Source organism: Delphinapterus leucas, chromosome 2 (assembly GCF_059928025.1).
Source record: "Delphinapterus leucas isolate spDelLeu-1000000601 "Yukka" chromosome 2, BTC_Dleu_Yukka2, whole genome shotgun sequence".
Classification (NCBI taxonomy): domain Eukaryota; kingdom Metazoa; phylum Chordata; class Mammalia; order Artiodactyla; family Monodontidae; genus Delphinapterus; species Delphinapterus leucas.
Genome location: NC_143130.1, coordinates 78,122,932 through 78,143,125, shown reverse-complemented (window position 1 = coordinate 78,143,125; position 20,194 = coordinate 78,122,932). Strand labels below are relative to the sequence as shown.

The 20,194-nt window shown below is 44.0% G+C and overlaps 1 protein-coding gene across 1 annotated transcript in view; it reads left to right on the top strand.

Moving 5' to 3' along the window:
* The window catches only part of FAM81A (family with sequence similarity 81 member A), a 71,157-nt gene extending 63,280 nt beyond the window's left edge, over positions 1 to 7,877 (top strand). Inside the window, exon 8 of the mRNA XM_022579653.2 lies at positions 211 to 7,877. Within this exon, the coding sequence (XP_022435361.1) occupies positions 211 to 335 (125 nt within the window). The 3' untranslated portion in view covers positions 336 to 7,877. The remainder of the gene's footprint in view (positions 1 to 210) is intronic.
* The last annotated feature ends 12,317 nt before the right edge of the window (positions 7,878 to 20,194 follow it).

The following is a 20,194-nucleotide window of genomic DNA, read 5'->3' as shown; positions in this document are numbered from 1 at the left end:
CACTGTAATATTTCCTTTTTCCCTTTGTATCTATCTGTAGGGAGATACTCTGAAACTAGGTAACTATTCTGTTTCCCATCAAACTATTATTCCAGTAGTTTTAGTATCTATTGATATCTTTTGCCCAGATCAATTATTACTATCTACTGTAGATTTGATACAGGCTTGTTTTTTAATATTGACTCCTATGAAATTTACCTCTTCTTAAAGGGTTTACAGCCATCTATGAAAGCATAGGATCCCTCAGGCAAGTTCTCGAAGCCAAGATGAAGCTGGACAAGGACCAGCTACAGAAGCAAATCCAACAGATGCAGAAGCCGGAAGCTCCAATGTGAAGGGACTTGGGACATGGACCTCAAAGGTGGTTTTGCCAGTGGGGCCGGGAACTGGATACCTCTGTAGCCAGGCTGTACCTGCATTCAGGATTGTCCTATTCATGGTGTGCATGTGCCGAGAAATGTGTTTTCATGGTTCTAAATGTTTACCTGGAGTCTTGAAAACACTCTCTTTAAAAGTATTACGTACAGTTTTTACCACTTTATTCCACTTCTCTAAATTCAATGGAATATCCTGCCCTCCCTGGATTTTGAAAGGCTTTTATCCCTTTCGTTTTATGAATGAGAAAAGACTTAACAATTTTCCTTCGATGCTTGATGCTCTAGCCAAGACTTTACTCTTGAAAAATGTCGTGGTGATTTTTTTAAATTAAGAAGATAATGAATTATCACAGGAATGTGTTGTTCCTCACCCTAAATTAAGAGAATGTCCTGATAGATTAGAATTCAACCCTTGAGTCCATATTTGGATTTTATTATTGTTGTCTGTGCATTTCTTATATTGGTATTTTCTTGTAAATCTGTCTTTTGTAGGGGGAGAGGATTTAACATTTGGAAAAAACCCTACCATTTATGCAGTGAAAATAGTTTAAAAATTGATAACTGCCATATAGATTACAAATTAAAATGGAAACTTAAGACAATTATCTAGATAATGCAAGGCACACTTATCTACATCGACCACCTAGTTATACCAGGTTTTAATATTGAAAACTTTTTTCAATTATCCACCGCCTGTATAGTGATAGCCATATATTCAATAACGGAATGGCGGTTAATAGCCTGTTTATTACACAATTAGTTGTTCATTAATCGTAATGGGATGTGAAAATTTTTCAGGCTCTTTGATCTCCTCTCTAAATTTTTTCCAAAATTGACACAAAGTGCTAAGGTTTATATACACTTATTGTAACTATATTCTTGTGCCTTGGTTTTATCACGTCAGTGCACTGTACCCTATAAAAGTTTTGCGGACAAAATAGAAGGCACGACAATACATCAGAATTATGATGTAAAAATGGGATCCTATGTATTTTTTAAATGCTCTTAAGAGTTTTATCACTGTTAAGATGTTAATCATTCACTGTCAGTGACGGAACAGATATTCACACTTTTGTACGGCCAGAGAATCAAATTGATATTGCATTTATAACAATGTTAAGAAACGTTCATTTTGAGCAACTTCGTAGATGATGGGTGTTTTATTTTCAGTCGCTATATTTGATTAGGCGTTGAAAATGGGCGCCAGTGCTATTCGTTCACCTATGTCTGTAAAAGCTAATAGTGAGACACACGCCATTCTAAACTATGAGGGTGGCCAGGAAAAAGAAAACAGGGATACTTTGAAAAATTGAAAAACTTTTTTTTTGTTTGCCTAGGACTCAGGAAAATTAAAGCATTTTCTATTTTAGAAGAAATCATAACTGAAATCTCTAACTGGCTATTACTGTTCACCCATATAAATTATGCTGCTGAAGTACATAATAGTTTACCCTCAATGGCTTGACAAATTTTTTTTTTAATTTGGACCTGAGAAGTCACATAAGGAATATGTCATCCAACACATATTTCCTTATTTTGTCACAAATCTTTGCATCTCTATATAGGAAGACTATGTCCACTTCATGAAAAAACAAAAAGGTTAATGCTCTTCCGCAATCAGAAAGTGAGTTTCTTTTTGTGATAGAGTAGCCGTGTTTAGTACAGTTCTCCTGGCTTCAGCACAAACCACAGCACCGAGAGCCGTGGCCCCTCCAGCGTCTCTCTCCTCTGCGGGCCCCGAGGAGGAACAGTCAACACGTGTCACACCTGGGAAGAGGGGGACAGAGGACACCAGCTGGACTCAGGTCAAGGGGTGACGTGAGTGGGTGATGCTTCTAATGCTGCCACCACCACGTCACGAGTTCTGGCGGGGGTTCTCCACCCTGGCTGCAAGTTGGAATCACCTGGGCGGTTCAAAAAGCTACCAACGCCCAGACTGCACCCCCAGACCAACTAAGTCAGAACCTCTGGGAGGGGATGCAGGCGGCCGCACATGTCAGAGGCCCCTGGGTGACTACGTGTTGTGAGCCCCGAGCTCCAACGTCCTCTTATCACCAAAGTTTAAATGAGAATCAGCTTCCCTGTAGTTTCCTTTATCAGAAATTTGCAATAAAAAGAATAAAACTTCCAAATCAGTGTGGCGTATGATTTTTAAACTTTTAGACTTTTAGTGTGAGGTGAAATTTAATTAGGTAAAATACCATAGGAAATCTCCTCTTACTTTTCTGGGGAAACCTTTTGGTGGTTGAAATAAAGTGCTCTGAGTCCTGGCAGACCTGCTGGTAAGTGGAAAGTCATGGGGAGCTGCTCCATCCTTGGGTCTCCAGCTATGGGTGTCTTCTCGGCTCTGGAATAACCACAGCTAGCAGTTCCTAGCGTGTGCTGTGTGCCCACGCTACGACCTTGGTGGATGTTCACTCATTTCATTATAACAACAACGAGTTGAGTTAAATACTGTTTGTTTCCCCATTTTACAGATGAGAAAACTGAGTCATGTAAAGGTGAAGCAGCTTGCCCCAAATCCTGCAGCGGGTAAGTGGGAGGCATGATCAAACCTGGCAGCTTACTTCCACAGTCTGGGCACCTACCCTACCCTACCCTACCTCTAAAGATACAGCCTTGCCTAACTTTTTTTTTTTTTGGCCACACCATGCTGCATGCGGGATCTTAGTTCCCCGACCAGGGATCAAACCCGAGTCCCCTGCATTGGGAGCACAGAGTCCTAACCACTGGACCACCAGGGAAGTCCCCAGCCTTGCTTCCCACATAACTCGGACTTGCCAGGCCACTGACTCCAGCCCCATCTCTGCATGACCTTACGGTTCTGCCATCTGAGTCGCTGTGCATTTTAATGCCCCAATTTCAAATATCAGAGAGAGGCAATCTTATTAGCTTTGCTTGGGTCACATGTCTTCCTCTGGTTGTATCAGTGTAGGTGAGGTAGTTGATGCCACAGGACTGTAGGATCATAGGCATTTCATCCCCTGTCCTTGGCTGTCCGAGGTAGTGGACTGTGGCTCTGTGCATTGGGAGATGGGTTGTGTTGGGTGAGTACAGAGCAGAATAGAAAGACAGCGCCCTCTGAATTGTGGTCATCCCACTAGGCTTTCAGCCTGAAAAAAAAAAAAAAAAAGTCACAAACCACTCAGGACATCCTGGAAACTCAATGGTAACTCTGTGGAGTTTTTCTGTCACTGCTGTGTGACCTTGGGTAGTTCTTAACCTCTCTGAGTCTCATTTTTCTTATCTGCAGAATAGAGATTAAAATAATTTAAAAGAGGGAGCTGGTTCATCGTTTTCAAAATACTGAAGTAATTTATGCAATACGTATTAGGTATCAGATGGTGAAAAATGGGGCCTGGGGAGGGCAGAAAATATATGGGGGTCCATGTTTCGGTCCAAAGTGTCCCAGTATCTGCGGGGACTGTGTATGGGCAGTGATTAACCTCCGAAGAAAGTGATAGCCCAGCCTGAGACAGAGAAGAGCAGTAGAGTCTGTATGAAGAAATAAGCAGATGGGACCAGCATGGAGATAATCCCTGAATGAGGGGAAGGGCTGGGTAGATCCTCAAGCTAGTTGGTCTCATCTGTGGAGCAGGTGTGGCTTCCCCAGGAGCATTGAGAGGGTTGTGATGGGTGGGATCAGAGCTGGGGAAGGACAGACTCCACATCAGGAAGGGTAAAGATAGATACGGAGGTTGAGGATGCAGAGCCCGGAGCTCAGGTTGGGAATTGAGATGCAGAACCATGGGGGCTGAACCCAAATGGCTGGCTGGCATTTGAGGCTTTTTTATATATAGACTGGAAGACTCAGTGTGTGGCTGGGCTGGATGACAAAAGGTGTGCATCAGAAGCAGACAATAGTCAGCGCTGTGCTAAGGAAAAACTGCCAGGTGAATTCAGTATCCCTTCGAATAGCAGCAGTACCGTAGAATTACACGTAGGATAATGTGCAGAAGCTTGTGTTTCTCATGCTGAGTTTTGGGTCCAGTTAATGTCAAAAACATTTTTTGTCATCCGTATAAATCCAGAGTTAAAGGACTTTTCTAGGTATCCTTTTATGTAGGTACTTGCACTGCAGATCCACCTATTAGAGTCAAAATACTGGCTGTGGTAGGCAGTATGGAACATGTCTCCCAATGATCCCTACCTGCTGGCATTCACCCCTTGTGCGATCCCCTCCCCTGGAGTATGGCCTGGACTTGTTAACGCACTTCTCGTGAATAGAATATGGCAGACGTGGTGGCTTGTCACTCCTGAGATTAGGTTATAAAAGGATTCCCCCCGACCCCCGTCTTACCCCTTGTGCTGTGGAGGCAAGCTGTCCTGTTGTAAGTAGCCTCGTGGACAGGGCCGTGTGGTGTAGTCAAGAACTGAGGCCTTCAGTCCAATAGCCTGAAATGAACCGACACTTTCCAGCCATCATGTGAGTGAACTGAAGTGAATCCCCTCACCCCAAAGAAATGAAAGCAGGAACTTGGACAGTTGTATACCTGTGTTCATAGCAGCATTGTTTACAACAGTCAAAAGGTGGAAGCAGCCCAAGTGTCCACTGATGGTTGAATAGATATGCAAAACATTGTGTATGCATACAGTGGAATACTATTCAGCCATAAAGAGGAAGGCACTTCTGACACATGCTACTACGTGGACATTATGCTAAGTGCAATAAACCAGTCACAAAAGGACAAATATTCTATGATCCCACTTGTACGAGGTACGTAGAGAAGTCAAATTCATAGGGACAGAGAGTAGCATGATAGTTGCCAGGGGCTGAGGGGTGCTGTGGGGAAGAGGGAGTTAATATCTAACCCACAGGGAGTTTCAAGTGGGGAAGGTGTAAAAGTTCTGGAGATGGATGGTGGTGACGGTTGCACAGCAATGTGAATGTACTGAATGCCACAGAACTGCACACTTAAAAGTGGTTAAAATAGTAGATTTTACATATAGCTTACCACAATAATAATGTAGAAAAAAAGAACCAAAGAAGTGGAATTAATTAGGAGTGGGTTATTTTCATTGATTAAAGTTAAGGTGGAAAAGCGGGGTTGTCCTAGCAGTGCGAAGGAAATAATGCAAGTACTATAAACAGCTGGGAGGGACGTGGCAATTAAGGGTTATTTGCGGGCCTCAGGCGTTGGTATAAGATAAGTTAGTGGTTTTGAGAATTAGGTCTTTAGAATAAAATCCAGTGAGGAATGGTATTCCTGTCAGTGCTAGGCTTCCAATAATGAGGGCTGTTACAGTAGAAGGTACTGCTTTAAATAGGCCTTCTATTTTTCAAGTGTCTTGTTCATCATTTAGGCTGTGAATAATAGAGCACCTAAACAATGTGGCCTTAAAAAAGGTGTGTGTGCAGATGTGGAGGAATGCTAGATAACGCTGGTTAATACCGATTGTTGCCATTATAAGGCCTAACTCGCTTGAAGGAGAAAAAGCAACAGTTTTTTGTTTGTTTGTTTGTTTGTTTTGGGGGTTTTTTTGCGGTACGCCGGGCCTCTCACTGTTGTGGCCTCTCCCGTTGCGGAGCACAGGCTCCGGACATGCAGGCTCAGCGGCCATGGCTCACGGGCCCAGCCGCTCCGCGGCATGTGGGATCCTCCCGGACCGCGGCACGAACCCGTGTCCCCTGCATCAGAGGGCAGACTCTCAACCACTTCACCACCAAGGAAGCCCCGACAGTTTTTTTTTAATATCATCTTGGGTAAGGGCGCATATTGCTGCAAATAGTGTAGTAATAGCCCCTAAGCATAATGCTACTGTTTGGATGAATTTATTATTTTCTGTTAAAGGGTAAAAGCGGATAAGTAGGAAAATACCTGCTACAACCATTGCGCTTGAGTGGAGTAAGGCTGAAACGGGGGTAGGGCCCTCCCCTCTGTTGCTGAGGGAAGTCGTGGGTGAAGACCAAATTGGGCGGATTTTCCAGTTTCAGCTAACACGAGTCCTATTAGAGGTAGGTTTGAGTGGCCTAGGTCGAGTATGAAGATTTGTTGCAGATCTCATGCATTTGAGTTAAATAGAAATCATGCTATTACTCTAATAAATCCAATGTCTCCGATAAGGTTACATAGAATTGCTTGGAGAGCAGCTGTATTTGCATCTGCTCATCCAATAAAAAGTTGAAAAAAAGTTGTTAACAGTGACAAGAATTAATATTGTGATAAGAAAGAGGAGTAAATATTTAAAGAATCGGTTAACATTAGAATCTGAGTGTATATATCATATTGAAAATTCTATAATAAACCATCTTATGAATAATGCTACTGATACAAATATTATTGAGAAATAGTCTGTTTTGAAGCTAAGTGATAATTTAAGGGTTTGGATGGTAATTCATCGTCAGTTTGAGATAATTATTTCTTGGCCTGTATGAATGAATATTATTGTTAGAATTAAGCTAGTAACAAAAGCATATGAGGGCTTCCCTGGTGGCGCAGTGGTTGAGAGTCCGCCTGCCGATGCAGGGGACACGGGTTTGTGCCCCGGTCCGGGAAGATCCCACATGCCGCGGAGCGGCTGGGCCCGTGAGCCATGGCCGCTGAGCCTGCGCGTCCGGAGCCTGTGCTCCGCAACGGGAGAGGCCACAACAGTGAGAGGCCCGCGTACCGCAAAAAAAAAAAAAAGCATATGAGATAGGGGTTTTTACATATGGTGGGTATTTGTTGCTTTTGTAAATGTTGGTGTTTGTTATTATAATTGGTATTGTTAATATAAAGAGTGTGACTAACGTGAAAGAGGAGAATAAGTTTATTTCTTTTATTTGGAGTTGCACCCACCCGAGTCAAGACTTTAGTTGAGACTGCAGCCCTGGCAGTTTTACTACAATCTCATGAGAGACAGTGAGCCAGAAATACCCAGCTAAGCCACATGCACATTTTTGACCCACAGAAACTGTGAGGTAATAAAATACGTGTTGTTTGAAGTCACTACATTGGGGGGTAATTTGTTATATGCAATAATTAACACACCAGCACTGGGGAACCTTGACAGAATTTTTTTGTGGAAATGCCTGATGTTATGTTACAAATTAGATTGTCCACATATATAATCCTGTTTAATACACTTTCTGAGCAGGAAATGACCTTAAAAACATATCGAATGACATATATACCTTATCACATTTAATCTTTGTAATTACCCTATTTGGTATGTACTATTATTTCCATTTTGTGAGGGAGCAGATTCTGGAAGGTCATACAGCTAATTAGTGGAGGAGCAGGGATGTGAATCCATATCTATCCTTCTCTAAAGCCCAGGCTGACATTTTGCTCCAAGATAAGCCAACACCAAGACATAATGTGATTGGTTTAATAATCCCAAAGCTGATTGGAATCAGAATCCTCTCTGGATCAGTGGTCTCAGCGTGTTCCCAGACCAGCAACATTGGCATCACCTGGGAAGTTGTTAGAACTATCAACTCTTGGGCCCCACCCCAGACCCACTGGATCAGAAACTCTGAGATGGGCTCAGCAACCTACTTTAACAAGCCCTACAGATGATTCCAATGCAAGTGGAATTTGAGAATCGCAGAGCTAGAGCTGCACTAGAATACAATAGCCACTGGTCACGTCGACCATTTAAATTTAAATTAATCCAAATTAAACAAATTTTAAAATTCAGTTGCTCAGTTGCACTAGCCATATTTCAACATGCCCAATAGCCACCATGTGGTTAGTGGCTACAGTATTGTCCTGTGCAGATGTAGAACATTTCTATTGTCACAGAAAGTTCTGTTAGACAGCTCTGATCTACAGCAATAATTTCCTCACCTTTTCAACTGACAGCTCTGTCCACAACTCTGTACCTTCGTCGGTCAGCCTAGAACGAGCTTTGGACCTGGAACTTTCCTCCAGCCTCACCCCTACAATGTTATGTCAGTTGTCCCTAATAGAGATGATTTCCCAGGTCCTTATAAGGTTTTGTCTCATCTGCCAGTCCTGATCAGTAGATATTGCTGCCTGGACTGAGTTGAGAAGGATCGGAAGGCTGGTGCCAGGCCCAAGGGGAGGGGCCAAGGTGTGTGAACCAAGGGCCAGCTGCAGATTCTCACCAGGACATCCCAGGCGTGGAGGATGCCCAGCAAGGGGTTGCCAGCCAGGGGACTTGAGTGATTCTTTTTTTTTTTAACATCTTTATTGGAGTATAATTGCTTTACAATGGTGTGTTAGTTTCTGCTTTATAACAAAGTGAATCAGTTATACATATACATATGTTCCCATATCTCCTCCCTCTTGCGCCTCCCTCCCACCCTCCTTATCCCACCCCTCTAGGTGGTCACAAAGCACTGAGCTGATCTCCCTGTGCTGTGCGGCCGCTTCCCACTAGCTGTCTATTTTACGTTTGGTAGCGTATATATGACTTGAGTGATTCTGATGCCGCCTAGGGAGACGGATCCAGCAGGCCTGGATTAGAGTGAGCCCAAGTGGAAAATATAAAGGGACACCAAATACTCTGTAATTAAGATAAATAGTATGTCAATGCAGTACTTTTTAAAAATCAAAATTAATGCCACAAAATGCACAATGAACAAAATACCAAACCTCCACAAACCATGCTGTGAGGAGCTATTTTGGACCTGAGGCAAAAAGAAAAATGTGTGCCCTATATACATGTTTTATGTAATTTTATTTAAATTTTTGACATTTGTGCATCATGAGATTTTTTTGGTTGTTAATTTAGATTTTTAGAAATATTGCACAAAAATACTATTTATTGGGCTTCCCTGGTGGCGCAGTGGTTGGGAGTCCGCCTGCCGATGCAGGGGACACGGGTTCGTGCCCCGGTCCGGGAGGATCCCACATGCCGCAGAGCAGCTGGGCCCGTGAGCCGTGGCCGCTGAGCCTGTGCGTCGGGAGCCTGTGCTCCGCAACGGGAGAGGCCACAACAGTGAGAGGCTCGCGTACGGCAAAAAAAAAAAAAAAAAAATACTATTTATTTTGACGGCTGAGGGTTTTGGCTGCTCTTCTCTTTATACTTAGCATTTGAGATGAGAGCTCACTCACCTCATTCTAATCTCCGCCCTGCCCAGAGATCTAGAAATTTGGAGCTAAATCCAGTTCTCAATTATTGTTATTAGCTTATCTCAGGCATGTCTGATTGCTTTAGGTGGTTTCTGGTCTGTTTTTATCCCTAATTGTCATGCTTTGTTTAATTTTCAAACTTGTGACCCAGTGTTTCTTGGTGGTAGGTTGGGACACAAAGAAAACAAAGCTCTGACCTTTCTGAGACTCAGAGGAGGATGGCAGGGGAGCGGGATGGAGAGGAGTGAAAATGCTTGCATGGTCTCCTCACTCGCTGCTGTCATCATAGAGAGAGCTCTGCCGCGCCACTTGGCCAGCCCTTGGGATTCACTGTCCTTTGCTGCCCCTATGTGGAGGGAATAGAAACTTCTAGGGAATCTTTTTTAAAAAATTGTGGTACAGTTGATTTACAATATTATAGTAGTTTCAGGTGTACAATATAGTAATTCACAATTTTTAAAGATTATACTCCATTTATAGTTATAAAATATTGGCTGTATTCCCCGTGCTGTACAATATATCCTTGTAGTTTATTTATTTTATACATAATAGTTTGTACTTCTTAATCCCCCACCCGAATCCTGCCCCTCTCCCCTGCCCCATAACCACTAGTTTGTTCTCTAAATCTGTGAGTCTGTTTCTGCTTTGTTATATTCACTAATTTGTTTTATTTTTTAGATTCCACATATAGGGAATATGTTTCAATAGGAAGAACCCAGAACGAAGGAATGCCTCTGTGGAAGAGCCCTTGGAGATCCTTGAACTCCACTCTCATTTTCTAGAACAGGAAACCAGAGAAATTAAAAGTGGGCTTTGCAGGTGAGGACGCGTGACAGTATGATAGACAAGCTGTAACCATAGTAGTGACTCGGCACCAACTCTGCACTGGCTGGGACGTGGCAATAAACAAAACAGACCAAAATGTCTGCCTTTATAATTTTTGGCTACGTTGGGTCTTTGTTGCTGAGCGCGGACTTCTCTCTAATAGTGGTGAGCGGGTGCTACTCTTCGTTGCGTGCGTGGGTGTCTCATTGCGGTGGCTTCTCTTGTTGCGGAGCACGGGCTCTAGACGTGTGAGCTTCAGTAGTTGTGGCACGTGGGCTTAGTTGCTTCGCGGCATGTGGGATCTTCCCGGACCAGGGCTCGAACCCGTGTCCCCTGCATTGGCAGGCGGATTCTTATCCACTGCGCCACCAGGGAAGTCCCTGGCTGCCTTTATGGAGTTTCAAGTCTAGTGTGAGGTGGGGGTAGGGAGAGAAAATCAACAGGCAAGTAAATGTCAAGCCTGTCAGTTGATGCTAAGTGCTTTGGAAGAAAATAAAGCAGGGGCTGGGGGAAGGGCGGTGCCAGTCGCAAGAGGATGGCCAGGGAAGGCCTTGCTGAGATGTTAAGGCCTGATGGAGGAAAGGGAGGAGCCAGGCAGCTATCTGGGGGAAGAATTTACCTACATCTTCTTATTTTTATAAAATAACCCTATTTATAATTCAGACATTCCATATCCATGGAGCTGCTAATATGTTGTCCTTCTGGCTAAACAGTTAGCAGCTTTTCTCCCCCTGCTTTTATGATCTCTGGATGCCTCATTGTCCGCTATTTGGCTTCTCAGTTTCCATACCCTGGATGACCAATTCTCTGTAGTAAATTCCCTGTGTGAAATACCTACGGAGGTTTCTGTCTTTCGGAATGGACCCCGGCTGACATAACGAGTAAATTGCACCCGGGATTATCACTTGCTCTGCCCCATCACACACGTGCTTTTCCTCCAGTGCCATGTAGATCTTTGTGATGGAAGGAATGTTCACATACTGAGGTATGGGTAAGTCATCCTGGCTTATACGTGATCTGGCTTGAATTCATGTTAATGAGAATGGCCTGTCTTATGGCCTGTTTATCATGCATTGTACATCTACTTTAACCATTAAGAGAAGAATGCATTATCCCCAAGTAAAGTATGTCCACTGTGAAGATAGGGATAGATGCCTCTCCCCACCCCTTCATAGTCCCCAGCTAGTACTCCTTCGAAGATAAGCTTCCCTTCCCAGATACCGAGGTCATGCTGACTCGCTATGTATGTGCTAATCTGCCTCATTTGAAACCTTGATGGACCGTACCTCTGTCACATTTGATGTTCTTTGATTCTGACAAGATACAAAACTGTGCTGAAAATCACGCTTCTCCAGAGGGCTTTCTTTCTTGGAAAGAAAGCTACGCTCCCGGGCTATAATCCTCCGTTTGGCTGAACGCAGCTGCCTTCTGTTCCTATTATAGATTGTTGATTGATTATTTGCACCGACATTTGGAATTTCCAGGTTTGTGCTTTCTGATAAGCCAACAGCACCTCTATTAGCTAAGGTTTTTTGAGTGTGCCCCACGTTGTGCTAGGCACTGATCTCTGTATCTGCCAAGAAGTCTGGACAGAGCAGCCCCTTTACCCCTGCCCCAGGCCCCTGCTGGTCTATCAGCAGCTCTCAGACCCTCAGGCGCGCACTCTAGAATCTGGCCTGGAACTCATATGTCCAACAGCTGCTGTGCTGCTGCCCAAACCAGGATGGACAGGGCCACACACTGAGTTTCTTAAGTAAGACCTCAGCTTGTCCACTCTCTGCACAATGTTCTCAGCGTCCTCAAACCCATCTGGACATTTGGACCAGTTTTCCACCTCTGGGTTTCACCCCAAGAGGGAGAAAAGGGAGGGCATGTATGTCAGCTGTCCTCTCTCCTCCTCATACCCCACTGGATGAAAGAGCAGGCTGGGTGTCCTATTTGTGCTTCCTGTCTGGAATGGCCTCCCACCCTGCCTTGTCCTCATTCCAAGCCCCTGATGGTAGAAGGGGGTTCTTTCTGCACCGTGGAGGCAGGTTTGGTTTATGACCAAGTCCATAGCTATTGCTCCTACTAGGAAAAGAAATTTAGAAGGTTCTTTCTCTTGTGACAAAGCCTGGCTTTTGAGATTTGTCTAGGTGTTGAAGACAGCTATTCTGGGTTTCAAAACTGAATGTGGACTACTTTCTCTTGGCATTCCTGCTGTCATCATCCCAGTTCCCTCTTCAGCAAACAGATACTTCCATAGAATAGGGAACAGGCGGAAGGCAAGGTATGCAAATGACACAATTAGTCAATTAGTTTATTTCAAAATATTATCCCATTACATATACCTGAATATCCTCCTCCTAGATTGTGATCAACTTAAAGGCATGGTCACGTTTCCCCAAATATCTCAAAATGTCTAAGAGAAGTCTAAGATGCTAACCATGAAAAGATGTATGGATTAACTACCGTTTCAGGTTTCCTTATGTTGTCTCCCATTATCACAGCTCCTTGTAGGGCAGCTTCCTGCCCCAGACTAGTTAGAAACTCCAATGAATAGTTCCAGATGGGCTAAGGTCTTTGATGAATGAAAAGTAAAATGAATTAACTGTTTAATTAATGCATGTTTAAAAAACTAATCTTTCTAAAGGGTCTGTGCTTGGGGTAAAATTCCAAAAGGAAGATAAAAACATTGGGGACCACTGCATTAGTCATTCACTGAGCACATGCTCTGTGGAAAGTGACATTTTGCACATTATCTCGTTTACCTGTTATTTCTGGACACTGTGAAAAACAAGTTTTATGGCAGACCTGTCTTAAACAGGCATTCCGAAAGCCAGACGGTAAATTTCTCTGGCTTTATAAGACTCAGGAAGAAGAAATCATTTCAGCTTAACCTTATTTTGGCTCTTTTTCAACTATAGAAACTATAGAGCTATGAAGTCTGTCATTAGATGGAGCAATAAGGTAGATTTTTAAGAAGCAACAAAAAAAACCCCGACACCCCACACCACCACCCCAACTTTCAAATTTCTTAAATAATGATGACCTGATACACGTATAGGACTTGGTAATTTACAAAACACTTTTGCCTAAAATACTTAGCCCTCATAACACCCCTTAGTTACTATTATTATTCTCATTCTTAGATAAACCAAAGTTACTAATTTTAATTGAACACCTCCTATGTGCCAGACACTTTAAAATTGCATATTTCATTTAATTTAGACAACAACACAATGAGTAAGAAATTACCTTTAAATCTTACGAAAAGGGAAACTAAATCTCAGGGGAGTTTGGTCAAGGTCATATAACCAGGGAAGCAAGGCTGAGCACCCACATTCTTTGATACCAAGTCTAATGCATTTCCTACTACCACCTATTAGATCCCTCAAGCTTCTGGAAAGGAATTCCTATGTCAGAGCCTTCCATTGCACAGATCCACTTAGGCCTGCATCTCACAGGCCTGTAAAGCTGCAGAGGGGGAGAAAGGAACATGAGAAAGAGTTACCATTATAGCATCAGTGTGTAAAACTCATTAGTTTCAGCCTGAAAAAAAAATCCCTTTTCTCACTCCTCCTTTTACCTTTTTCAGGTGTTTTCATAACACGTCCTTTTAGTAGTTTTCTACTGCCACTTGTAGGTAGTTGTAGGTAGCTTGGCCTTGGGCCTTTGAATAAAGCCTTGTGGGTGTTCATTATTCTCAGATTGAAAATACTTGTTGGTGGTAAGAAGTGCTTTCTTTACATGGTGATCCCCCTCCCCACTACAGCCCTGAATCCCTCTTAAAATATAAATTTATTCTAATGCCTAGAAAATAGACCAGTAGCTAATAGGTAGTTAATAAGTACTGTTGAATGAATGATTATTACTGAACACGTATTGAAATTTAAGAGTGGATGGTGTTGTTTCTGTTTGAAGCATCACCAACTAACACTAAATGTATGGAACACTCATTATCATAGACTTTACATTCAGGAGTCCTTCTGTGACTTGGCCACCTTCTAAATTATTCCAGAAATGTCGGTTTTGGTGACTGCCCACAACTCTTTAAGTGAAATGGTTCTGCACACAACCTTTTGCCCAGATGGCTTATGCCCCTGGCCACAGCTGATTGGACCAAGGTAGACACCCTATCAAAGACAGCCAATCAGAGGTGAGCTAGTGACTTCTAATATGATTTGGTGCAAAAGGCTGAGTTGGGTCTATAGTTATTTAAACTTGCATGCAATCCCTTCTGCTTGCTAGGGGATGAGGCGGTGAAGGAAGGTTGACATAAATTAGCTAATATCTGGGTTATGTGGATATTTATCCTGCAGCTGCTCCGTGTACATTCTATATCTTGGAAGGGACAGGGAGAGACACAGAGATGGAGTGAGATACAGAGGCTCCTCGTCTTCTAGGAAAGTGACAAGGCTCTCTGGTGTCAAGCAGTGACTGTGCTTCAGGCTTTGGCCCCGAGGCTTCCACAGACAAAAGCGGGGCAGCTGATACACTGGGGAAGGAGCAAAAGGCAAGGAGTTGGAAGGTCTGTGTTTGTATCCTCACTACTGATTACAGGGTGTGTGCCCTTGGATAAAAAATATACATTTGTAAGGAGCCCTGTGAATACATGTATGTCGATTAACAATACATTAATAACAACACCTCTAGATGTCTGGGTTTCATAATTTAGTGTAGGTAGGAATCCTTGAGGCGCTTATTCTAAATGTGTTTTTTTCAAGATCCACCCCATAGAAAATCTGCTTTAGTAGTCGTGGAGTTTTATCCCCCATCCCTCAGGTGTGTCTGACTCAGTCCACAGACCACAACTTGAAAAGCCCTGCTCTGGATGAAGGAACTAAAAGCAGGAGACAAGTCCATCTCAGTCAGTGAGCCTCCTTCTGGCTGCTCAGTCGACCATGGCCGCACTGCCTGGGTGCTGGAGAGTCTGTGTATTTAAGAGCCCCGTCACTTAAGGCACAAACGCTAGATTGAGATCGGGAGGGGTCTTCTCACCTTCCTGAGCATTGCATCTAGGTGGGAGAGAACGAACCTAGGAAGGAATAAGCCAACCAAACAGGAGAGGAGTTGGGTATTTCTCCAGAAACCAGACATGGTTTTCTCTCCATGGATGAGGTGTGGAGACTTTATAGTTTGGGGGCTTAGCTGGCAAATGTGGGGGAAAAGGGGCCCGGGTGTCTGAAGGAGTATCTGCTGAAAGTACAGAGGGGCAGAGAAGCAGCCCCAGGGCAGAGGGCTATGAGAGAGCCCTACAGCCTGAGCAGAGACCTGGTTAGGGTTAGAGCTATGGAGAGAATTCACTTTCACTCAGAGATGGCTAAAGGAGGTTCAGTGCCAATCTAAGAAATTCCCTATGTCATTCTACAGGGTCCTGCCATCTGTCCCAAGATGGCCAATAATTTTTTTTTTTTTTTTTTTGAGAACAGGCTATCCCATGACATTTGCAATTGACCAGGCACTGAAAGAATTGCAGTATAGGAGTAGGGTCCAAATATGTGATCAGTTGAGATGACGGGCTGAATTTAACAGAATAATATGCAATAGAAAAGAAGCACATGAAAAGATGGTTAACATCATTAGTCATCAAAATGTTTATAAAATCCACAATGAAATACTTCAATCCTACTAATATATGGCTAGAATAAACATGACAGGCAATAACAAGTGTTGGTGAGGATGTGAAGAAAGTTGGAACTCTTTTACACTGCTGGCGGGAATGTGAAATGGTGCAGCTGTTGTGGAAAACAGTCTGGCGGTTCCTCAAATGGTTAAATGTAGAGTTGCCACGTGACCCAGCAGTTCTACTTCTAGGTATAGATCCAAAAATATTGAAAACGCATGTTCACACAAAAATGTGTACAAGAATATTGATAGCAGGATTATTCATAATAGCCAAAAGGTGGCAACAGCCCAAATGTCCATCCACTGATGAATGGGTATCCATACAATGGAATATTGTTTGGCCGCAAAAAATAATGGAATTTTGACACACAAAAGGACAAATAATATGATTCCACTTATATGAAATGGCCAGAGTAGGCAAGTTTGTAGAGCTAGAAAGTAGATTGGTGGTTGTCAGGGGCTTGGGTGTGGGGAGAAGGAATGAGGTGTGATGGCCAATGGGAATGGGGTTTCTTTTTGGGGTGGTGAACTGTTCTGGAATTTGATGCTGGTGATACTCGGTAAATATATTTAAAAACGTACTGAATTGTACACTTTAAAAGAGTGGAGTAAGCTGTGGGACAAACTGAGAGAGTGGTAGTGTGTATATGGACATATACACACTACACTACCAAATGTAAAACAGATAGCTAGTGGGAAGCAGCCGCATAGCACAGGGAGATCAGCTCGGTGCTTTGTGACCACCTAGAGAGGTGGGATAAGGAGGGCGGGAGGGAGGGAGACACAAGAGGGAAGAGATATGGGGATATATGTATATGTATAACTGATTCACTTTGTTATAAAGCAGAAACTAACACACCACTGTAAAGCAATTATACTCCAGTAAAAATGTTAAAATAAAATAAAATAAAAAAATAAAAGAGTGGTAGAGTAGATCTCAATAAAGCTGTCATGAAAAAAACACTCAAAGAAGAAATAAAAACTTCCATCTGAAAAAGTAATGAGAATAAACGCATGGTCCTGCCTTTGGGTCCAAGAATTAAAGGGGCTGAAGTGGACGTCTCCTTTTTTCTGGCCAACCTCTACCTTCTTTAGGTGACAGTCTCTGATTTCTCTGGAGAATTAGCTTCCTTCTGATGGTCCTGTTGGGAGCATAAGTTACAGGGCCCCTGACCTGCCACGCAGGGGGCAAGTGACCTTGGCTGAACCAGATCAGACTCTGGCTTGTAAATCTGAACCCTGAGCTGAGTGGCTCATGGAAGCTATTGGGACTGAATCCTTTCCAGGACACCACCTGAAAGTTTCCCGCTGAGATCCCTGGGGCTGGTTCCATTCCTGTGCTTAGTTTTGGGCACGTCTCCTGAGACACTTCTTTTCTGCCTAGCTTAGCCAGAATTGGTTAAACTGGAGTTGCTTGTGAAGGGAAACCTCAACAGATACGTTGAATCAATGTGGCATAGCAGCTGCACATGCAAAGTATCAGGAGTTTTAGCTTCAATGTTAATAACTGCAATTAACCATGATCGGTCACTTGGTGGAGCTGGCACCGTGCTAAGAACTGTGCCTGCTTTGCATTTACTTCAACCCTCTCAATGACTTCACTTGGTAGGTACTGTCTTGGCTCCATTTTACCCGCGGGGGAACGAGGCACAGAGAAATTAGGTACATTTTCTGAGATCACGTAGCTGATTAACGTTGGACTCTGGATTCGAATCCAGCTCTACCTGACTCCAGAATAGTGCTCATAACCGCTGCTCTGCACTGCCTCAAAAGGCATCGGCATTGTTGTTACCGAAAGTGGGGTCCGGCTGCTCGTCGCTCAGAAGCCAATACCCGAGAGGCAAGGTTGATGGAAAGAAAAGTTCGCTTTATTTCAGAGGCCAGCAAATGGGGGGGAAGGCAGACTCATGTCCAAAGGCCAACTGCCCCCTGAGAATCATTGGGCAAGGGCTTTTAAAGGGGAGTTTCAGGGGTGTATAGGTGGAGGGAGGGGGTCCATGCAGAAACAGCACAGTCAGCTCTGACAGTCGTCTTGAAATTAGTCATGCAGTGGTCTGATAAGCATCATCTTGATTGTTTTAAGTACAGCTACTCTTTAGTTCCGGGGTCAGTTTGTTCCCATTTCCTTGAAGCCAGTTCTTGGAATTGTGGCAGCTTAAGTCATGGCTACAGTTTGGCTATCATGTAGTTAAGTTCTTCCACCTGGTGTGGGTTTCAGTATCTACAAAACAGCTCAAAGTATATGGCTCAGAATATTATCTGTAGCGCTTGAAGCAGAACTAAAAGCGCTTGACTTTTCTTAATGATTAAGCTATCATTATTTGGTCTTGTTTGACTGTTTTCCTTTGCTTCTGCATTTTCTCACTTCTCTGATTAAATTTATTTATTTATTTATGTTTTGCGGTTCGCGGGCCTCTCACTGTTGTGGCCTTTCCCGTTGCGAAGCACAGGCTCTGGACGCGCAGGCTCAGCGGCCATGGCTCACGGGCCCAGCCGCTCCGTGGCATGTGGGATCCTCCCGGACCGGGGCACGAACCCGCGTCCCCTGCATCGGCAGGCGGACTCTCAACCACTGCGCCACCAGGGAAGCCCTTAAATTTATTTTTTCACTAAAGTTTTTGTATAGACAAAAGACAGGCAGAGGACATGGCGGTGTGGAGGACCATAGGGGTCCTGCTCTGTTTCACTGTGGAGGGTTGCCCTGAGCAAATGGAACCTCCGGCTGTGACCTGAGAAGTTCAAGGTGGCAGAGTACATCCTGCCTTTCCCTGTCAGTGGTCGCAAAGGTAGGGCCTGGGCTTTAAGACACTTGATGGCAGAGTTATCAACCCTCACTGCACATTACAACCACCCAGGGAGGTTTAAAACCGCTGATGCCTGGATCCCACCCTCTTGATGTAATTGGTCTGCGGGGCTGCTGGGCCATGGGATTGTTTTCCAGTTTCTCAGATGATTCTAATATGCAGCCATGGTTGCCAGCTTCTATTTTTTCAAAACTTGAAAGGCATACCATACACCTGTGGATCTTGTTAAAATGCAGATTCTGATCCTGGATGGGACCCAGGAGTCATGTCTCTAACAAGCGCCAGGTGATTCCCAGTAGAAATGCCATCCCAGGTGGAAGCCTTCATACTCAAAGTGGTGACCAGCAACAACAGCACCACCTGGAGCTTTTTAGTAATTTAGACTCCTGGGCCCCACCCAGACCTATGGAACCCAAGCAGGAATGCCAGGGAGAGCCCAGGTGATTTTCATGCACATTAAGGTGTGAGAAGCACGCTGGGCCCAGGGTATATTTAAAGAAGAGCGATGACGCTAATGATGAGATTCAGAACTGAGGCGTCTGGGCAGGCGTGAACGGAATTGAGGATGTGTAGCCAGGAGGAGAGAAGAAAGAAGAGAAGGAGGCAGGTAAGTGTTTTGACCCTCGAGAGGCTGTTTCATGATGGAGGAGGGGACTGAGGGATGTGTTATCCAGAGGAAGACCTAGGAGGTCAGGGGGACTCATTCTGTCCAGCGGGGTAGGTTGGTTCGTTGGTTGGCTGCCCCTGGGGCTATGGGGGTTACGCTTCTTGTCAAGGAGGTCACACTCGATTAATGATGGCAGAAGGAATTCAAGCGTTGTAAATGTTTGATGATTTCTAAGCTGTCTTGCTACTCTGAAATTGTGTCTATGGAGTTGAAGTGGTTGGATTTGTCGGGTCACCTGGGGACCTAGTGCCTGTGGAGCTGAGGTGAGATGTGTCAGAACTTGAGTTTGGGGTCCGGGTGAATGCAGTATTTTGGGGTGAAACTGATAAAAACCAACCTACTGTGAGGAGATGCCTACAAAACGGTGTCAGGGAGAAAGACATTTTCCTTTACCCCCAGGGTGCTTCAGGCTGGTCTAAGAATTAAATTGACATCGGAGAGATTAATGGGAGAAAAATCAAACAAAACCTTAGTAACGTATGTATGTGGGAGAGACTCAGGAAAATTGAGTAGCTCGCCAAAATGGCTGAAACCCTCACCTTAAATACCATCTTCAGCTAAAGACACAAGAGGATGTTAAAGCTGGGGAGACTCAGTTATGGGCGGTGACCAGGAAAAGCACAGTAAACAAGGGTAAGGTTATTAGGTGGATTGAAGTCAGTGCCTCTCCACTGATAAGTTTTTAGAGATTAGGCCATCCTTTTCTTCCTGGTACAGAGAGGGAGTCGCCTGTAAAAATGGGGATTTCCCTTACAACTGTGTTTCTCGCAGAAGGGCAACTCCTATTTGGTTTTCAGAGCCCTTCCCACATCTGCTCTTTTTCAGAAAATGACCAGCTTAAAACAATATGCCAAAGAGACATATTTTAGGGTGGCAAATTCTGCTCCCCTA